This window comes from Gadus morhua, chromosome 3 (genome assembly GCF_902167405.1).
Source record: "Gadus morhua chromosome 3, gadMor3.0, whole genome shotgun sequence".
In the NCBI taxonomy this organism is placed as follows: Eukaryota; Metazoa; Chordata; class Actinopteri; order Gadiformes; family Gadidae; genus Gadus; species Gadus morhua.
This window is the reverse complement of record NC_044050.1, coordinates 9,103,344-9,117,825: the sequence shown is the minus strand read 5'-3', so window position 1 is coordinate 9,117,825 and position 14,482 is coordinate 9,103,344. Positions and strand designations below refer to the sequence as shown.

At 44.5% G+C, this 14,482-nt stretch overlaps 2 protein-coding genes and 1 non-coding gene across 5 annotated transcripts; 2 read left to right on the top strand and 1 right to left on the bottom strand.

Moving 5' to 3' along the window:
- Nucleotides 1-76: 76 nt before the first annotated feature.
- On the top strand, nt 77-4,033 carry LOC115540381 (tubulin polymerization-promoting protein family member 3). 3 transcript variants are annotated; one of them, XM_030351604.1, is made up of 5 exons: nt 77-295; nt 823-951; nt 1,491-1,682; nt 1,878-2,031; nt 3,178-4,033. In XM_030351604.1, the coding sequence occupies exons 3-5, from the start codon at nt 1,492-1,494 to the stop codon at nt 3,367-3,369; spliced, it is 537 nt and encodes a 178-aa protein (XP_030207464.1). In that variant the 5' UTR covers nt 77-295; nt 823-951; nt 1,491; the 3' UTR covers nt 3,370-4,033. The 3 variants fall into 3 exon arrangements, with proteins under 3 accessions (XP_030207464.1, XP_030207461.1, XP_030207462.1); XM_030351601.1 differs by lacking the exon at nt 77-295 and adding an exon at nt 588-707; XM_030351602.1 differs by lacking the exon at nt 77-295 and adding an exon at nt 690-721.
- Nucleotides 4,034-4,278: 245 nt separating this feature from the next.
- Nucleotides 4,279-4,351, bottom strand: trnar-ccg (transfer RNA arginine (anticodon CCG)). Its single transcript has one exon. It is a non-coding gene; the product is annotated as a tRNA-Arg (tRNA).
- A 6,095-nt stretch (nt 4,352-10,446) lies between these two features.
- On the top strand, nt 10,447-13,730 carry LOC115540380 (cerebellin-1-like). Its single transcript, XM_030351600.1, has 5 exons — nt 10,447-10,626; nt 10,761-10,933; nt 11,331-11,507; nt 11,842-11,973; nt 12,725-13,730. The coding sequence occupies exons 2-5, from the start codon at nt 10,837-10,839 to the stop codon at nt 13,018-13,020; spliced, it is 702 nt and encodes a 233-aa protein (XP_030207460.1). The 5' UTR covers nt 10,447-10,626; nt 10,761-10,836; the 3' UTR covers nt 13,021-13,730.
- Nucleotides 13,731-14,482: the final 752 nt, after the last annotated feature.

Here is a 14,482-nt window from a genome sequence, read left to right as displayed (position 1 = left end):
CATTCAGGAAAAGTTAAACAAATCAGCCACTAGAGGGGGTACTCTGCCCGGTCAGTCCACCATACAAGCCTTTGGTATGCGATTCATTCACAGAACGACCATGGAAACATGCAGTCATAAATTACGTGTCCTGCGATCATATAATGTATGTACTGTATGTATAAAGGCTAGTATACCCCATTCATTTAAAGCATTGTACGAGTCAAGGCATAACCAATTGGAGCCAATACAAACGAAGTGCTAAGTGCCCCGGTTTCTAAAGAAAGCAGCGGAGCTACGAGAGTCAGAACACAAGGTTCGTATTTATTTGTTGTATTGGCTGTAGGTCAAAATAGTTACATCAGAGGCAAACCCTCTGCCCATTGGCTGCTCTCATCACTGTAAACAAGGCGTCCATTGTCACATGGGAGAGAGGGGGAGAAATGGAGAAAATTGGGTGTGGTGGATGCAGCTACGATCCAAGGTCTGAGGACATCCAGATAGAAGGGAGGAAAGAGGAGGGAGGAGAGAGGAGAGGAGAGGGACTGCGATGAGAGTGGGAGGGGGAGCAATGGAGGAGACGAAAGGGAGGCAGGGAGGAGAGATGAGGAAACCAAAGAGAGGACCGATGGAGGAGGAGGAGGGTGAGAGATGAGAGTAAACAAGAGGAGAGAGGGAGGGGGAGAGGAAGTTAAAGTGATTACACCCACCGCAGAGATGATGTCATGGTTTGTACTGGCCTGTACGCGCTCCCTCCGCCTTCTCCCTATAGTCACCCCTGCCTGCCTTTCCCTCTTTCTACCTCCTCTGCCCTCCAATCCGTTTCTCTCCATCTCTCTTTAGCCATTGTTTGACACTGCAGGCGACAGGTGAAGAGGACCCTGAGGTAGAGGAGAAGGAGGAAGAGGAGAACAACAGACCAGGGCTCCACCCTCAGAGCGTAGCCTGCCACAGAACCCAGGATCCTACCAGGTATGTCACCACACTCACTTGACCGGCTGCACCATGACTTATTAATGGATCTCTTATTCAGATATTTAGCAGGCTTTTATCTGAAGACACCTTGGTTAACTCATCAATATAACGAGCAGGTATGGGTTAGATCATGTTGCCTAAGGATGCCGACAGGTTAGACTGAGGACTTCAGGGGCTTGACCACCAGGGAGCCTAACAACCAAATAAAGACACTTGCGTGGTCCCTAAATCTCAATCTAGCTGCACCGTACAGTAAAGTCTTGAAGGACAGCCTCACGACTATTGGCTCGGAAGGACAGGATCAGGCGACAGTCACAGATAAAATATGGGTTTGACAGCAGAAGGGGAAGGGTTTGACAGTAGAAGGGTTTGAGAGTACAGTACATGGTTTGAGAGCTTTTAGTAGGTCCAGACCACATGTTGAGAAAATGACTTCAAGATTGTGTGTGTGTGTGTGTGTGTGTGTGTGTGTGTGTGTGTGTGTGTGTGTGTGTGTGTGTGTGCGTGTGCGTGTGTCTTTGTGTCTGTGTGAGCAGCATGGCAGAGAGCTCAGCGTCAGTTGCGGAGGCCGAAGTGTCCTTCAAGAAGTTTGCGGTGCACGGAGACACCAAGGCTACCGGGAAGGAGATGAATGGGAAGAACTTCGCCAAACTCTGCAAGGACTGCCGAGTCATCGATGGCAAGAACGTCACGGCAACGGACGTTGACATCGTCTTCACCAAGGTCAAGTAAGGGTCATTCCATCGTCTTCAGTAAGGTCAATCGATACCAGTGCCTCAAACAGCCCCCATTGGTACGCTCCGGGTCTCTGTGCCCATGCTGGTATTTTGTTTGAGTACCATAACATTTGCGTACCTTATGGTTGACCGAGATCCACCCATGTATCCTTGTGTACTTATTACGTGTGTTGTGTGTGTCTGCAGGGCGAAAACAGCGCGCATAATCACCTTTGAGCAGTTCAACCAGGCGCTGGTGGAGCTGGCGCCCAAGCGCTTCCGAGGCAAGGACCAGCAGGAGGCGCTGCCGCTGCTCTACGGCCTCATCGCTGGCAAGGGGCCCGCCAACGTGGGCGTCACCGTGAGTAGAAGCGGGAAAAACACAGGACAATGATGGGCTTCTTCCAGTAGCCGGTGCAGGCTGTGCTATGGGTTTTCAAGGTCTCTTAGTCTGTTTCTCTCTTTAGTTAGTTGGTCTCTCTTAAAGCTGACATCAGCCATTTTCTCTCGCCCCAGTTTGTGTTTTGATTGAGTCTCATGGTTCCCACACAATCTTATCCAAACAAAGTTGGGTGAGCAGCATTGCTGATTGCAGATTTTTACTTTTATGGTGAAATTAATTCAGGAACAGGCAGCTAAGGTTTTTGGCTAGCCAGGAAGGTGGAAGGATTATGATTCTGAATAAGTGCATTTTTTTATTCATAGGCCTACTTCTGACCTACGATCTGCAACCACCAGGTTCCTCAGGTTCTCTGCTACAGGACTTTTGGTCAAAGACCAAGTCTTATGGAGAAGGGAGAAGTCTTAAGTGTCTAAGCTCTTCATCTGTGGAATGGCCCGACTTTGTCTAGAACCAGATAATTTTATGAATCTCTGTTCTAATTTTGGCTAATGGTAATGGCTTCCCAGAAAAAGGCAGTTTCTGAATCCAGCAGCTGGTTAAGTATTATTTGGGAGATTTAACAGAGCACGTGAACGTCATGACCGAGCACTTTGAGAATGTGATTGTCAGTACTTTGGGGATACTTCAGTATTTTCTGCAGTTGTAATGTTACACCCAGCCGTTCAGTGACATGATCTCAAACTCAAGTCTGTTAAAGAGGAGTGTATTCTGATGATTCCGGAATTTCAAGTCTGGGATTTATTACAAAAATACCTATTTTTACATTAAGACCTTCTTGAGCTTATTGAAACGAGTTCATGGGTTGGACCACTTTCATTCTATCCAGTCCATGCTTTTCCATGATTTTCTGTATTCTGAACCAGCCAGGGGGACTGACTATTCTATCACAAATAAACACACACACACACACGCACACACACACATACACATATATTAATATATATGCAAATACCATGCATGATTCAGGGGCTTCATTTCTATCACCACACCCCAAACTAATGTTGTTTTGTTCCAATACACCATTCTACAGAATCAAATTTCAGATCGCAATCAGGCAATTTACAGCCTTATGATCCGAATGCCTATCTGTGCTCCACTCCTCAGAAAGTGGCGAAGGCCGCAGCGGTGGACAGACTGACGGACGCTACGAAGTACACGGGCTCCCACAAGGAGCGCTTTGACGAGTCCGGAAAAGGCAAGGGCAAGGCCGGGAGGGAGGAGCTTCCAGACACCAGTGGATACGTGGGCGCCTACAAAGGTCAAGGTTCATACGACGACAAAGTGAAGGAGGCCTAGTCAAACTGGAGCTTACGTCATAGGTTGAGTCGCTCCAGAGATGGGGCATATATAGGCCTGTGTATGTATAAATAAATCATCATAATATATGCATCATCAGTCGGTGATAAGAACAAATCTTTGCTCGACATTGCTACAGAATAAGAACAAAGCTACTAATAAAAAGATTATTTAAAGTTTTAGGTTTAATATAATATGTATTTAATATACTCAGCAACATATGTCGGGAAGAAAATTGCTAACACGTTCAATACTGCCAGCGACGCTAACACTAGACATTTGCGATTGAATCATTGCTTTTAATACAAAGATTTTAATCCAAAGCCACCCAAGGTAAATACCGATACAGCATTTAGGGGCTAGGACATTTGGATAAAGGATGCTTAAACATCCTAAAATGATATGTTCCCCAAACAAGAGATCTCTGTTCCAGACACTAATCGGAAAAGAGGAAACGGAAATCTTAACATAATTGCATTAACTAAATTTGTTGTGAAGTTACTATAGCTATTTCAGCTATGGAATAGTTTTGAAGCAATGATAATGTTTATTATCGCACTTCCTAGTTAAGAGCTTCAACATGTGACTTGCTGTTCGTGAATAAATCCTTAAACATATGTTTTGTTGGCAAATAATAAAATAGTTTCACTCTGTGTCCCAGTTTTCTATATTTAAATGACAAATGTACATTTATAATTAATCTCTTGTGTTTCATTGACGTATTTTATAAGAATGCAGATTATAATGACCATTTTGATAATACCGTTTTTTCTATGTAAAAAAAAAAGATAAATCATTACGGGTACCACTGCGATGTCAACGTTCGTAATTAAAGAGTTGAATCTGTATCCCTTTGGTTGAGTACGTTTTAGATAGTCATCGTCAACTATTTAGAAACTGATTAAAACTAGACCCAGATGGGACTCGAACCCACAATCCCCAGCTTCGGAGGCTGATACCTTATCCATTAGGCCACTGGGTCCTTAGTATAAACAGGGACAACTCACCAAAAAATACCATTAACCGGTCAATTCCTCATTTACATAACAATAGAGTTAGATAACAGACAAGTAAAGGTATTAAACACGGGGGAGGGGGAACTGAGGAGCGACATCCTGAATAGTCAAGTAACATTTAAATAACAATGGACTCTGAGAACCGCGCAGGTTATACAATGTGTTCTGAAAGACAATAAGAACATCTGTATAGCACCATTAAAAACAAAGTTTACAAAGTGCTTTAATTAAATAGATGACATTTTGCAGGGGGCAGAAGTAAATACATCTATCTATGAAGACAAATTAACATTAACTCACATGTAATTTACATAACATAAGAAAAAATATTATTTTCCTGTTGATCTGCTGCTGATATTAAGTCACGGGTTTCTACAGACTTCCTTTTCACAAAAGCCTGGATACAGTTTCCCTGAAAAGCCATGACCTTAAGAAGAACAAACGTATAGTTACATAACACCCCACACCAAGTCCCACCTAGTAATGTGACCCTACGAGGAAAGCTCCACCAGCTCTCACAGTACCTTGCCCTACAATAAAGGTTTCCTAGGGAATTTGTTGTTAATAGACATATCGACAGAAATAAACCTGGTGCCCTGATTCCTCAGGGCACCACCAAAGAACAACTGCACTCTTTTCAGTTGTTCTTTGCGCAATAAGAGGCCCAATAAATACAATGAGAATAACTAAAAGGTACTATATGTAGGAATCAGACGCGTCTTCTCATTACTGACCCCTCTATATGTTAAAGGCCCACTATGCAACTTCGGGAATATCTTCGCTGTTTTCTTGGTTTTGGCACGCACATTTCTCTACACAGCGCCCCCTACAGCTTCGTAGTAGATATTTCACAACACTGTCGTAACAACTCGTTGACGTCCCTTCCCCATGCACTTCTACGCGAGCCATGTGCATTTGTTTTCAAAGAAGCCGGCGAATGCGTGGAGCCATGTCCGAAGTAGATGTTCATAAAGTGTAGGCAAGGTTATACATTTTTAAAAGGGTGTATTTGCATTGCAATAAACATAAATCCATCCTTTTTTATAGTTCACGGGGAGAATTTATACCCTAGGTTATAATTGTTTTATCTTAGGTTGAACAGAACAATCAGTGTAAGAGGTTTGGCCAACATAATAATCGAAATAAACAAGAACCTGGATTCGGGGATTCAGTCTGTATCTGAGGGACAGACGAACAGCAAAACACCCATGGAAACAAAGGTGTTTATATGGTTGCAAGCAAGCTAGAAACATACAGGGCTCACAACAAAACGGTCGAGAAAACAATTTTTACAGGGCTCACAACTAAATGGTTGAGCAAACACATTTGTACAGAGACAATCAGAATCAAGAATACCACGAAGACAAAGTTCACCCAAGGGTACTTTCAATTTCAAAAGCAACACGGCCGAGTCGGCGTCTGATTTGCAGTCTTCTTTTTCTTTCAGTTCACGCCATTCCTGAAAAGCTTGCCCAACGTTTACTCGTGTCTGGCCTCTCTGTCGGTCAGTCTCCCTTTTCTCTTCTTCTGTTCCTCCGACATTGGGTTTCTCTGTCTCTTTTTAGTCGGCTGATCTATGATGAATATAACAATCCCTTATGCCGCTTTTCCACCGCACATGTAGCTCGACTCGACACGACACGACTCGACACGGTAGCAGCGCGGGTCCTTTTCCACCGCAAATAGTACCTCCGGGACGTGGGCGGGGTCGGCTGCGCGAAAGGGCCGTGACGTATTTTTGTATGCGACGCAAACAACACCTACGTAACCCACACATGGACAGAACCCACATAACAACAATGGAGAACATCGATGCGATGGTATTCGTGTTCGTATTATTAGCTGGCATGTTGAAGAAGTGGAATATGTTGGCTGCGGCGCTGCTATGGCTGTTACCAGCATGGTTGCCATGTCGCTCTCGTGACTTCGTCACACTCTCTGGCCAATCAGTGGCCGGCCGTCTGCCGACGTCACCTTTTAGCATCGGCTCAGCCGCTTGGAACCTAGAGCGAGGCGGTACTAGAAAAAGCAGCCACTTCAGGTACCAGATACCATGTTTTCGCGGTGGAAACGCAAAAAAGGCGAGCTGAGTCGAGTCGTGTCGAGCTGGTACCATGCAGTGGAAAAGCGGCATTAGTTACTTGTTTATATCGAGCCGGTTCCGTGTTTGGGGGTCTGTGCCGTAAAGCAATTCGTTACTGTAGTGACCCTTGCACAGAAGCATACGGCCGACATCTTTCTTTATTCTGGGTGGAAATAGTAACATAGTTACGCCATTAAATGCGTTTATGGAAACATTTTTAGCGAGAAATGTGCATTTTACTTTCATAATGTTCGCTCGGTGAATGTGAAGGATGTTCGGTTTGATAGTTATGACGAAGAGTGAACGCTCCGTTCACTTGCATGGACAGAGTCTCTGGTTGCTAAGCAACCTCAACGTCTTGGCGGACTATTTCTCTCCTGATCAACACTACGAATGCTGGAAACACACCAGACACACCATGTGAAGTTATTTAACCCGATTATCGTTATTTATGAGTCCTTAGCCCAAGTGAAGGAGTTCAAGTAGCTCGGGGTCTTGTTCTCGAGTGAGGGTACTATGGAGCGTGAGATTGGCCGGAGAATCAGAGCAGCGGGGGCGGTATTGCGTTCGCTTTACCGCACCGTTGTTACGAAAAGAGAGCTGAGCCGCAAGGCAAAGCTCTCGATCTACCGGTCGATCTTCGTTCCTATCCTCACCTATGGTCATGAGGGTTGGGTGATGACCGAAAGGACGAGATCGCGGGTAAAAGCGGCCGAGATGAGTTTTCTCAGAAGGGTGGCTGGCGTCGCGGGATAGGGTGAGAAGCTCAGTCATCCGTGAGGAACTAGGATTAGAGCCGCTGCTCCTTTACTTAGAAAGGAGTCAGCTGAGGTGGTTCGGGCATCTGGCAAGGATGCCCACTGGGCGCCTCCCTTTTGAGGTGTTTCAGGCACGTCCATTGGGGAGGAGACCTCGGGGAAGACCCAGGACTAGGTGGAGAGATTATATCTCAACACTGGCCTGGGAAAACCTCGGGATCCCCCCGTCAGAGCTGGTCAATGTGGCCCGGGAAAGGGAAGTCTGGAGCCCCCTGCTTGAGCTGCTCCCCCCGCGACCCGACCCCGGATAAACGGATGACGATGAGATGAGATGAGATCGTTATTTATATCCGAGATTATTTAATCTAACCCGATCTAAACTCTATCATGCACCCAAACACGGCGGCGTTTGGGTTTCCTACCTCGGACTCTAGCGCAGCCACAGGCGCGTTGAACCATTTTTGTGACACACAATGATCAAGCGTCAGGTTAGGCTCGTTACTCGCGTTATCCAACGCGAGTAACGCGGTTGGTGTGGCCGTACCATTAGTCGATTGATCCATGATGAATGCAACAATTGCCTCGCAACTGGCTGTTTATATCTAGCCGGTGCCATGTTTGGGTGTGTGTCTGTGCCGTAAAGCATTTTCGAAACTACAATCTGACTACATTTTCGAGGATACTTCCGCTGCGTCACATCCGGATTGTGTCGGTCCGAACAGATCAAGTTGCATATGCGCTTTTTCACTGGAGAGGCGACATGGGTAAATGACACACCCACCATCGACCCAGAAATGGATGCAGAACCATCAGCATAACTCTCAACCTGCATACTTAATGTAATTTTGGCTAAAAAAGTTGCATAGTGGGCCTTTAAGCGAACTGCAGTCTGCTGATGCTCACGCATTCAGAACACTGGAAAGCTATCTCATTGTGTTGCGACAGTAACGATAGCTATGATATTATAACTCTCGTTCTATGATTGTAGGCGTAGCCGTCCAGGCATCGCCAAATGGGCTTGTCCCGTGCACTGAACATTTCAAATATGCACCAATCAACGTGGGCACCGCCCACTTTTCCCACGGCACCGTGTATATAAAGAGGCGCATACCGCATCCACCACGCTATTCTTTCAGCATTTGGAGGGTACAGCAGGTTGGAAACTAGAAAGCTATGCCTACAATCATAGAACTAGAGTTATAATATCATAGATATCGTTACTGTCGCAACACAATGAGATAGCTTTCCAGTGTTCTGAACAAGTCCTTCCCGCGCTGCTCGCCACAATATGTTTTAATAAAGCCACATAGTTTACGAAGTAAAGAATTGTGGAATGATCAAGTGAAAAGATTCAAACAGAGTTCTAAAGCCTAAATGGAGTACCTAATGTAAACAAAACCTGCACACCATTTAGAATGGTTGGAAGCAGATTAGCTAACAAATAGCTAAAGTTTGAATACATTTGAGATAAAAAAAAAATAGCTGAGTTGTTCTGATACATTTTGTAATGGTTGAATCGTGTGTGTGTTGGAAAAGTGTTCATCGAGATAAGCTCACAAAATGACAGGTCTTGTCTCATTGGACTCCTTGGAGTTTCAGCATACATATGATGTTTCATATGACCGTTTGTGTAGATAGCATGAAGTGAAAAAGGGTGAGGCTATTTGCACCCCTGGTCCAATTATCAGTATATGCTATTTGTACCCTGGTGCAATTAGAAGTAAATGCTATTTGTAGCCTTGTACAATTATCAGTATATACACACAGAAATGTGTTATATTAATACCCCCCCCAGTGCAAATATCAATGTATGCTATTTTCACCCATGTGCATTTACCCTGGCATATTGGTCACACAATGTAAATAAAATAAAGAAACTGCTCCAGACAAGTAACCCTCACAGCATATTTTTAAGTGTGGTGATCAGACTCCTCAAATACATTTGTAAACAGTAAACACCCATGATTGCCTAGGATAACATTGGGAATAGCTACACTATTTTGAATTGTTAGCCTCCTCAACATGCAAGTAAAACAGTTTACTTTAATCTTTGACTATTGCTAGATTGAGATCTGATGTGTAGGCCTAAGTATTCTCCAATTCTTAGGGCTTGTCCTCTGAATATCAGGGAGGCACTGAATTTGAAACTTTATGATACAGGAGATCCATCCATGTAAACTCTATCACTGACTAAGAACAACGACTTACAAAGTTTTTGCTTTTGCTACGTCCTCTGCCTACTGCTCACCAATAAGAATTTCTCTCATGCCAACTCTCATGCCAACTCTTTATTATACAACACACAACTACATGTGTACTGTAGCTAACACTGATGAGACTAATTAAATGAATGCAAGCAAAGTACATTTTCTTACAACACAAAGATTTGTTTATTGTGTTAACCAATAATAAAACAATAAAATACATAAAAACACTCTTTTTACATGATGTAAATAAACAACCTTTTGGTGTATATTTATGTAGGGTGTTTTTAACTGTGTGGCCAAGTCTAAAAGTAGTATGAATAGACACTCCCTTATTAATATTTCTCAATAACTACAAATTGAATATACAATAAAATGCGGTGAATAATAATAATAATAATAATAATAAAGATGATTAAAATAAATAGATAACAGATATCGTGATATTTTTGTAGTCCCTCATATTTTGACTGATGCTTGATGTTCTTCCCTGTATAACCTCTAGGGGCCGGTAGAGAACACTAAAGTTAATGGTATCCGCTTCCCCCGCCAAAGCCCAGAGGTCGGACGTCAAGTGAGGAGAATTTAAGGCATTCTTACATCAAATTGTTTGCATGCAATCCAATGTGTTGCATCTAAAAACAAAGCGCATTGTATTGTTTGTTTGGTCTCACACACAAGCACGCGCACACATACACACACACACACACACACACACACACTCACACACACAAACACACATGCATGCCCACGAACACAGTCCATAGCTAATGTAGGGCAAAAAGAGATCATCGTAAACAAGCAACGGCTTGATCTTATCAGCGAACCAGACACCTCTGGCCTCATAAACCGCACACACACAGATCAGATGATCCTTCACTCTGGGGACTGTACCGACACACTGGGGACCCTATCAAACCGGCCCCCACACCCTCCTGCCCTTGCGGGTCACACCTAGGCTAGATGAGGATCTGAAGGCTGGACATGCAGATGCAATAGAGAAGGATCTCAGGGATTAGAAGTTTTCTATGGGTTGATTGTCCCCCGGTTTCAGCAACCGGCCACCCAAGTTCCCTCCACCCACTTGGGGACTGAAAGCACCTGTAAATAAAACCCACCCGCCATCCAGGAGCATCAGTTCCTCCATCTCACAGGAGACAGTTATTCTTTCCTTCCCTGTTGCTGCTGGAGTGGATGTAAGACAGAGGAGAGATCTCCGGTGTTGGTTGTCATGGTGGTGGTGGTAGTGTTGTCGTTGTAGTGAGTTACTTTTTAGATATGCAGCTCTGAACTTCAAACTGTAGCTTTATTTGTGTTATCTCCATACCAGAGGTGGATCTTGGCTACAGAAGGAGCTACAGACTGCTACTGTTCCACGCCTGCGTCGTGTCCTTCCGCTGGTTGAGATGAGGGCTGTGGTGCATCTTCTGTTGGCTGTGGGCGTGTTTCACCTAGCTAGGGCCCAGGAGTCGTCTGAGATCCTCCGCCTCAGCAAGGCAGCAGGTACTCCCTCCGACCCTCTGAGAGGAGATGATATCAAGGTTTCTGTCATTCCTTGTGATTGGTTATAACGCGGATGAACGGTTAGCAAACTGCTCATGGACGTGTGATGTGTTAAGTGATATCTCACTTTTTTCATGGTTGCAAAGAGCGAACTCTTCAAATACGTTTCACCAAGTTAAAGTAGTTAAAGTAACACCATACTACTATTGTCAATTTTAGGTGCAATAACCTGTGTTGAGCTCATGCTGTTAAGAATTTTCTATCAAAAAAAGTATACGTCTTTAAAACAAAAGCTTGAATTATTTCAAGTGTTGTTTCTCATTAAATGACAAGCTACCGTAAACAGCATGTCCCCTACCCTGGGGGTGACAGTAACGGACTGGTTCTCCTCCATCAGTGGCGTTCCCCGGGGAGCTCCCGTGTCCTGGTTGGAGCTGCGACTGTGCGCTCCGCCAGGTGGGCTGTTGCTGCGCCACCAGCCGCATGCACGAGGTGGAGGACCTCACCTACACCCGACTCACTGACATATGGCAGAGCATCAAACAGCTGGACCGCAGCGTCCAGGAAACCATAGGTATCATGGCAATCATAGGAACTATGGCAACCAAGGGTAACATGGCAACCATAGGTACCGCGACTACCATAGGTACCTTGGCAACCATAACAGCCATGCCAACCTGTGTTGGCATGGCTTTGTACCATGGGAACCTCAAATGCAATGGTAGCCAGGATCGAATAAAAAATGTCAGCACATCATGTGTTGTCCTTTATCATAGTCATAACTCATGCAGGGCGGACGGCAGGGGCAGAGAAAAGTGCATCAATTACGTGTCAGTTATGTGCGTCAATATGACGTCATATCAGCTATGATATTGTGACTATCTTGGTGCTGTCCTGGTTTTTCTCAGGGGGAAGAAGGGTGGCTTTCACTGCCTCAGGGATTCCCAGCATGCACTGCTTCGGACCATTCTCCATCGATGTGTCTGTTCCCTACAACACCGTCTCCCTCAACCACGGAGACGGATACAACCCTGCCCTTGGTGAGCTCCATTGTTCTTATTGTTGTTTAGATTACTGTTATTCTTACTTAATGATAAGTACCACTATTATTTATCGAATAATACAATTAATATTATTGTATTATTATTCATATAAAAATTACCACCAGTATTAATAATGATCGATATTATTATTATGATAATAATATCCACATTACATTGTACAACTATTCTTTACAAACTTCCCTATTAACCTCTTTATACGAGTACAATACTTTATTTTCTTACTTTATTCTAGAACAATAATTCAAACTCTGCTTATTACCTTATTAAAATAACATCTGTTCAATGATAACACCCTAGCCACCACCCAGAACACCCTAACAATGAGTAAAAACACCCTTACGGTGTGGAACACCATAGCAACCACATACAACAACATGTAAACCAACCGATAACGCCCCAGCAACCACATAGTACACCGTAGCAATCATCCAAAATACCCAAGAAGCAACATATATCCCTATCATCAAACCACAGCACTACTACACTTGACTGTACATTTCCAATACACAAGGTACCTATTACGTTATTTTCACCAAGCTGCACACCACATTTTCTTCAGAAAAGTTATTTTTCAACATTTGTAGCGTTACATAATATAAAAATTCATTGCGATTACACTAGATTATTATAAAAATCATGTTATCCACTTTATTTTTTGTTCTCCTAATATGGTTCCTTCCGCATCACATTAAGTGTCATGTGATCGCCTCGTCCATCCACCCCTCAGGCGTCTTCACGGCCCCCCGCGCCGGCCTCTACTCATTCTCCTTCACGGCCTACTCCCGGCGGGCCTCCGCAGGGGACCGCATGTTCTTCCAGCTGCAGCTGCTGCGGAACGGGGAGGTGATGGCGTCCGTGTGGGAGGAGAACCGCCAGGACTCCGAGGACAGCAGCACCCAGGGCCTCCTGCTCTCCCTGGAGCGGGGGGGGCAGGTGTACGTGCTGCTGCGCGCCGGACGCATGCTCTGCGGCGACGCCGCCGGCCGCAACACCTTCTCGGGTTACATGGTGCACGGCATGTAGTCCTGACCCGCTTGTCCCCCGCGCACAAACACACACGCTGGCGTGCACGCAAGCCCGCTGACATGCACGCACGCACACTGTCATGCAGGCACCAGTTCACATCCAGGCACTCACAATGGCCTGTACACCCAAGTTTATGTACTCACACCCACACACACACGTACTCGCACGCGCATGCACACAGATACACGCACATAGATACATGCGCACAGATACAAACACACACGTTGACCTGCAGGCACGAGTTCACTTGCACACCCACACGTGCATACTCGCCTGTACATGCACAGATGCCCCTGCAAACACAGGCAGGAACGCACACACACCACACACCTCTTGTTCTGACCTGGCAATCACAGGAACAATAATATATACATGTATTCACCATTTCTCACCTAAATCCTAAACCAAACCATCTCTAACCTATTACCTCTAAACTACTAAGGTACCTCAACTTAAGCAGCTCTCTCCTAATACAGACAAATTCGATATTTTGATCTAATTTAGTAAAATTAATCCAACTTTTTAATCCATATTTGACAGGAACATGTTGATAGGACATACGCGGCAACACATACGCTTTGGGAACGTATCATTACACTGGTCATACTGAACAATCTAACACAGGTGGTGAATTACAATACGAGTGTAACTTTAATTTGTCCCCAGCATTGAGGAGCCCAATGTGTTTTATTATTAAACAGTCTGATCAAAATCCAGATAAAGATGTTTACTTTGTTCATCTGTGTGTGTGTGTGTGTGTGTGTGTGTGTGTGTGTGTGTGTGTGTGTGTGTGTGTGTGTGTGTGTGTGTGTGTGTGTGTGTGTGTGTGTGTGTGTGTGTGTGTGTGTGTGTGTGTGTGCGGTATGTTACTGCATAATGTGTGTCATACATACAAATATGATTTCTTTTAGCAAGAGAAAGCGCTAACGTTTTTGTGTATGTGTGTGGAAAAGAGGGAAAGGGATAGAGGAGAGATATAGACCAATAGAAAGAGAGATAGCGAGATAGATAGACAGATAGATAGAGAAGAGAGAGATAACTATGGTTATCTATATATCTCTGTAAACATTCTATCTCTCTTTGTTAATTATCCTTTTATTTTTGTAAAATTGCTAATGCCATGCCAATAAAGTGCTTGGATTGGGCTACAGCAGAGAGGTAGCGTAGTTCAGCTGCATTGGCAGATGTACGGAGAGAGAGAGAGAGAGAGAGAGATAGAGAGAGAGAGAGAGAGAGAGAGAGAGAGAGAGAGAGAGAGAGAGAGAGAGAGATTTTTGGAATAAAAGAAAAATATGTTTTCAGGAAGAGGTTCTGTGCGAGAGGTTCACGACCGACGCAGAGTTGAGAGAGAGAGAGAGAGAGAGAGAGAGACGGACGGACGGACACAGAGAGAGACAGAATCCAGCTTCCTATCAGAATTGTGTGTTCAGGGCTCTCCCCATTATGGCCATGGGGAAGG

Bases quoted from the DNA above. Each gene is read 5' to 3' on its own strand.
- LOC115540381 (XM_030351601.1), top strand. From the start codon at position 631: ATGAGAGTAAACAAGAGGAGAGAGGGAGGGGGAGAGGAAGTTAAAGTG. The intron at 952-1,490 runs GTATGTCACCAC...CTGTGTGAGCAG, and splicing joins AGAACCCAGGATCCTACCAG to CATGGCAGAGAGCTCAGCGT. The intron at 1,683-1,877 runs GTAAGGGTCATT...GTGTGTCTGCAG, and splicing joins ATCGTCTTCACCAAGGTCAA to GGCGAAAACAGCGCGCATAA.
- LOC115540380 (XM_030351600.1), top strand. From the start codon at position 10,837: ATGAGGGCTGTGGTGCATCTTCTGTTGGCTGTGGGCGTGTTTCACCTA. The intron at 10,934-11,330 runs GTACTCCCTCCG...CTCCTCCATCAG, and splicing joins CCGCCTCAGCAAGGCAGCAG to TGGCGTTCCCCGGGGAGCTC. The intron at 11,974-12,724 runs GTGAGCTCCATT...TCCACCCCTCAG, and splicing joins CGGATACAACCCTGCCCTTG to GCGTCTTCACGGCCCCCCGC.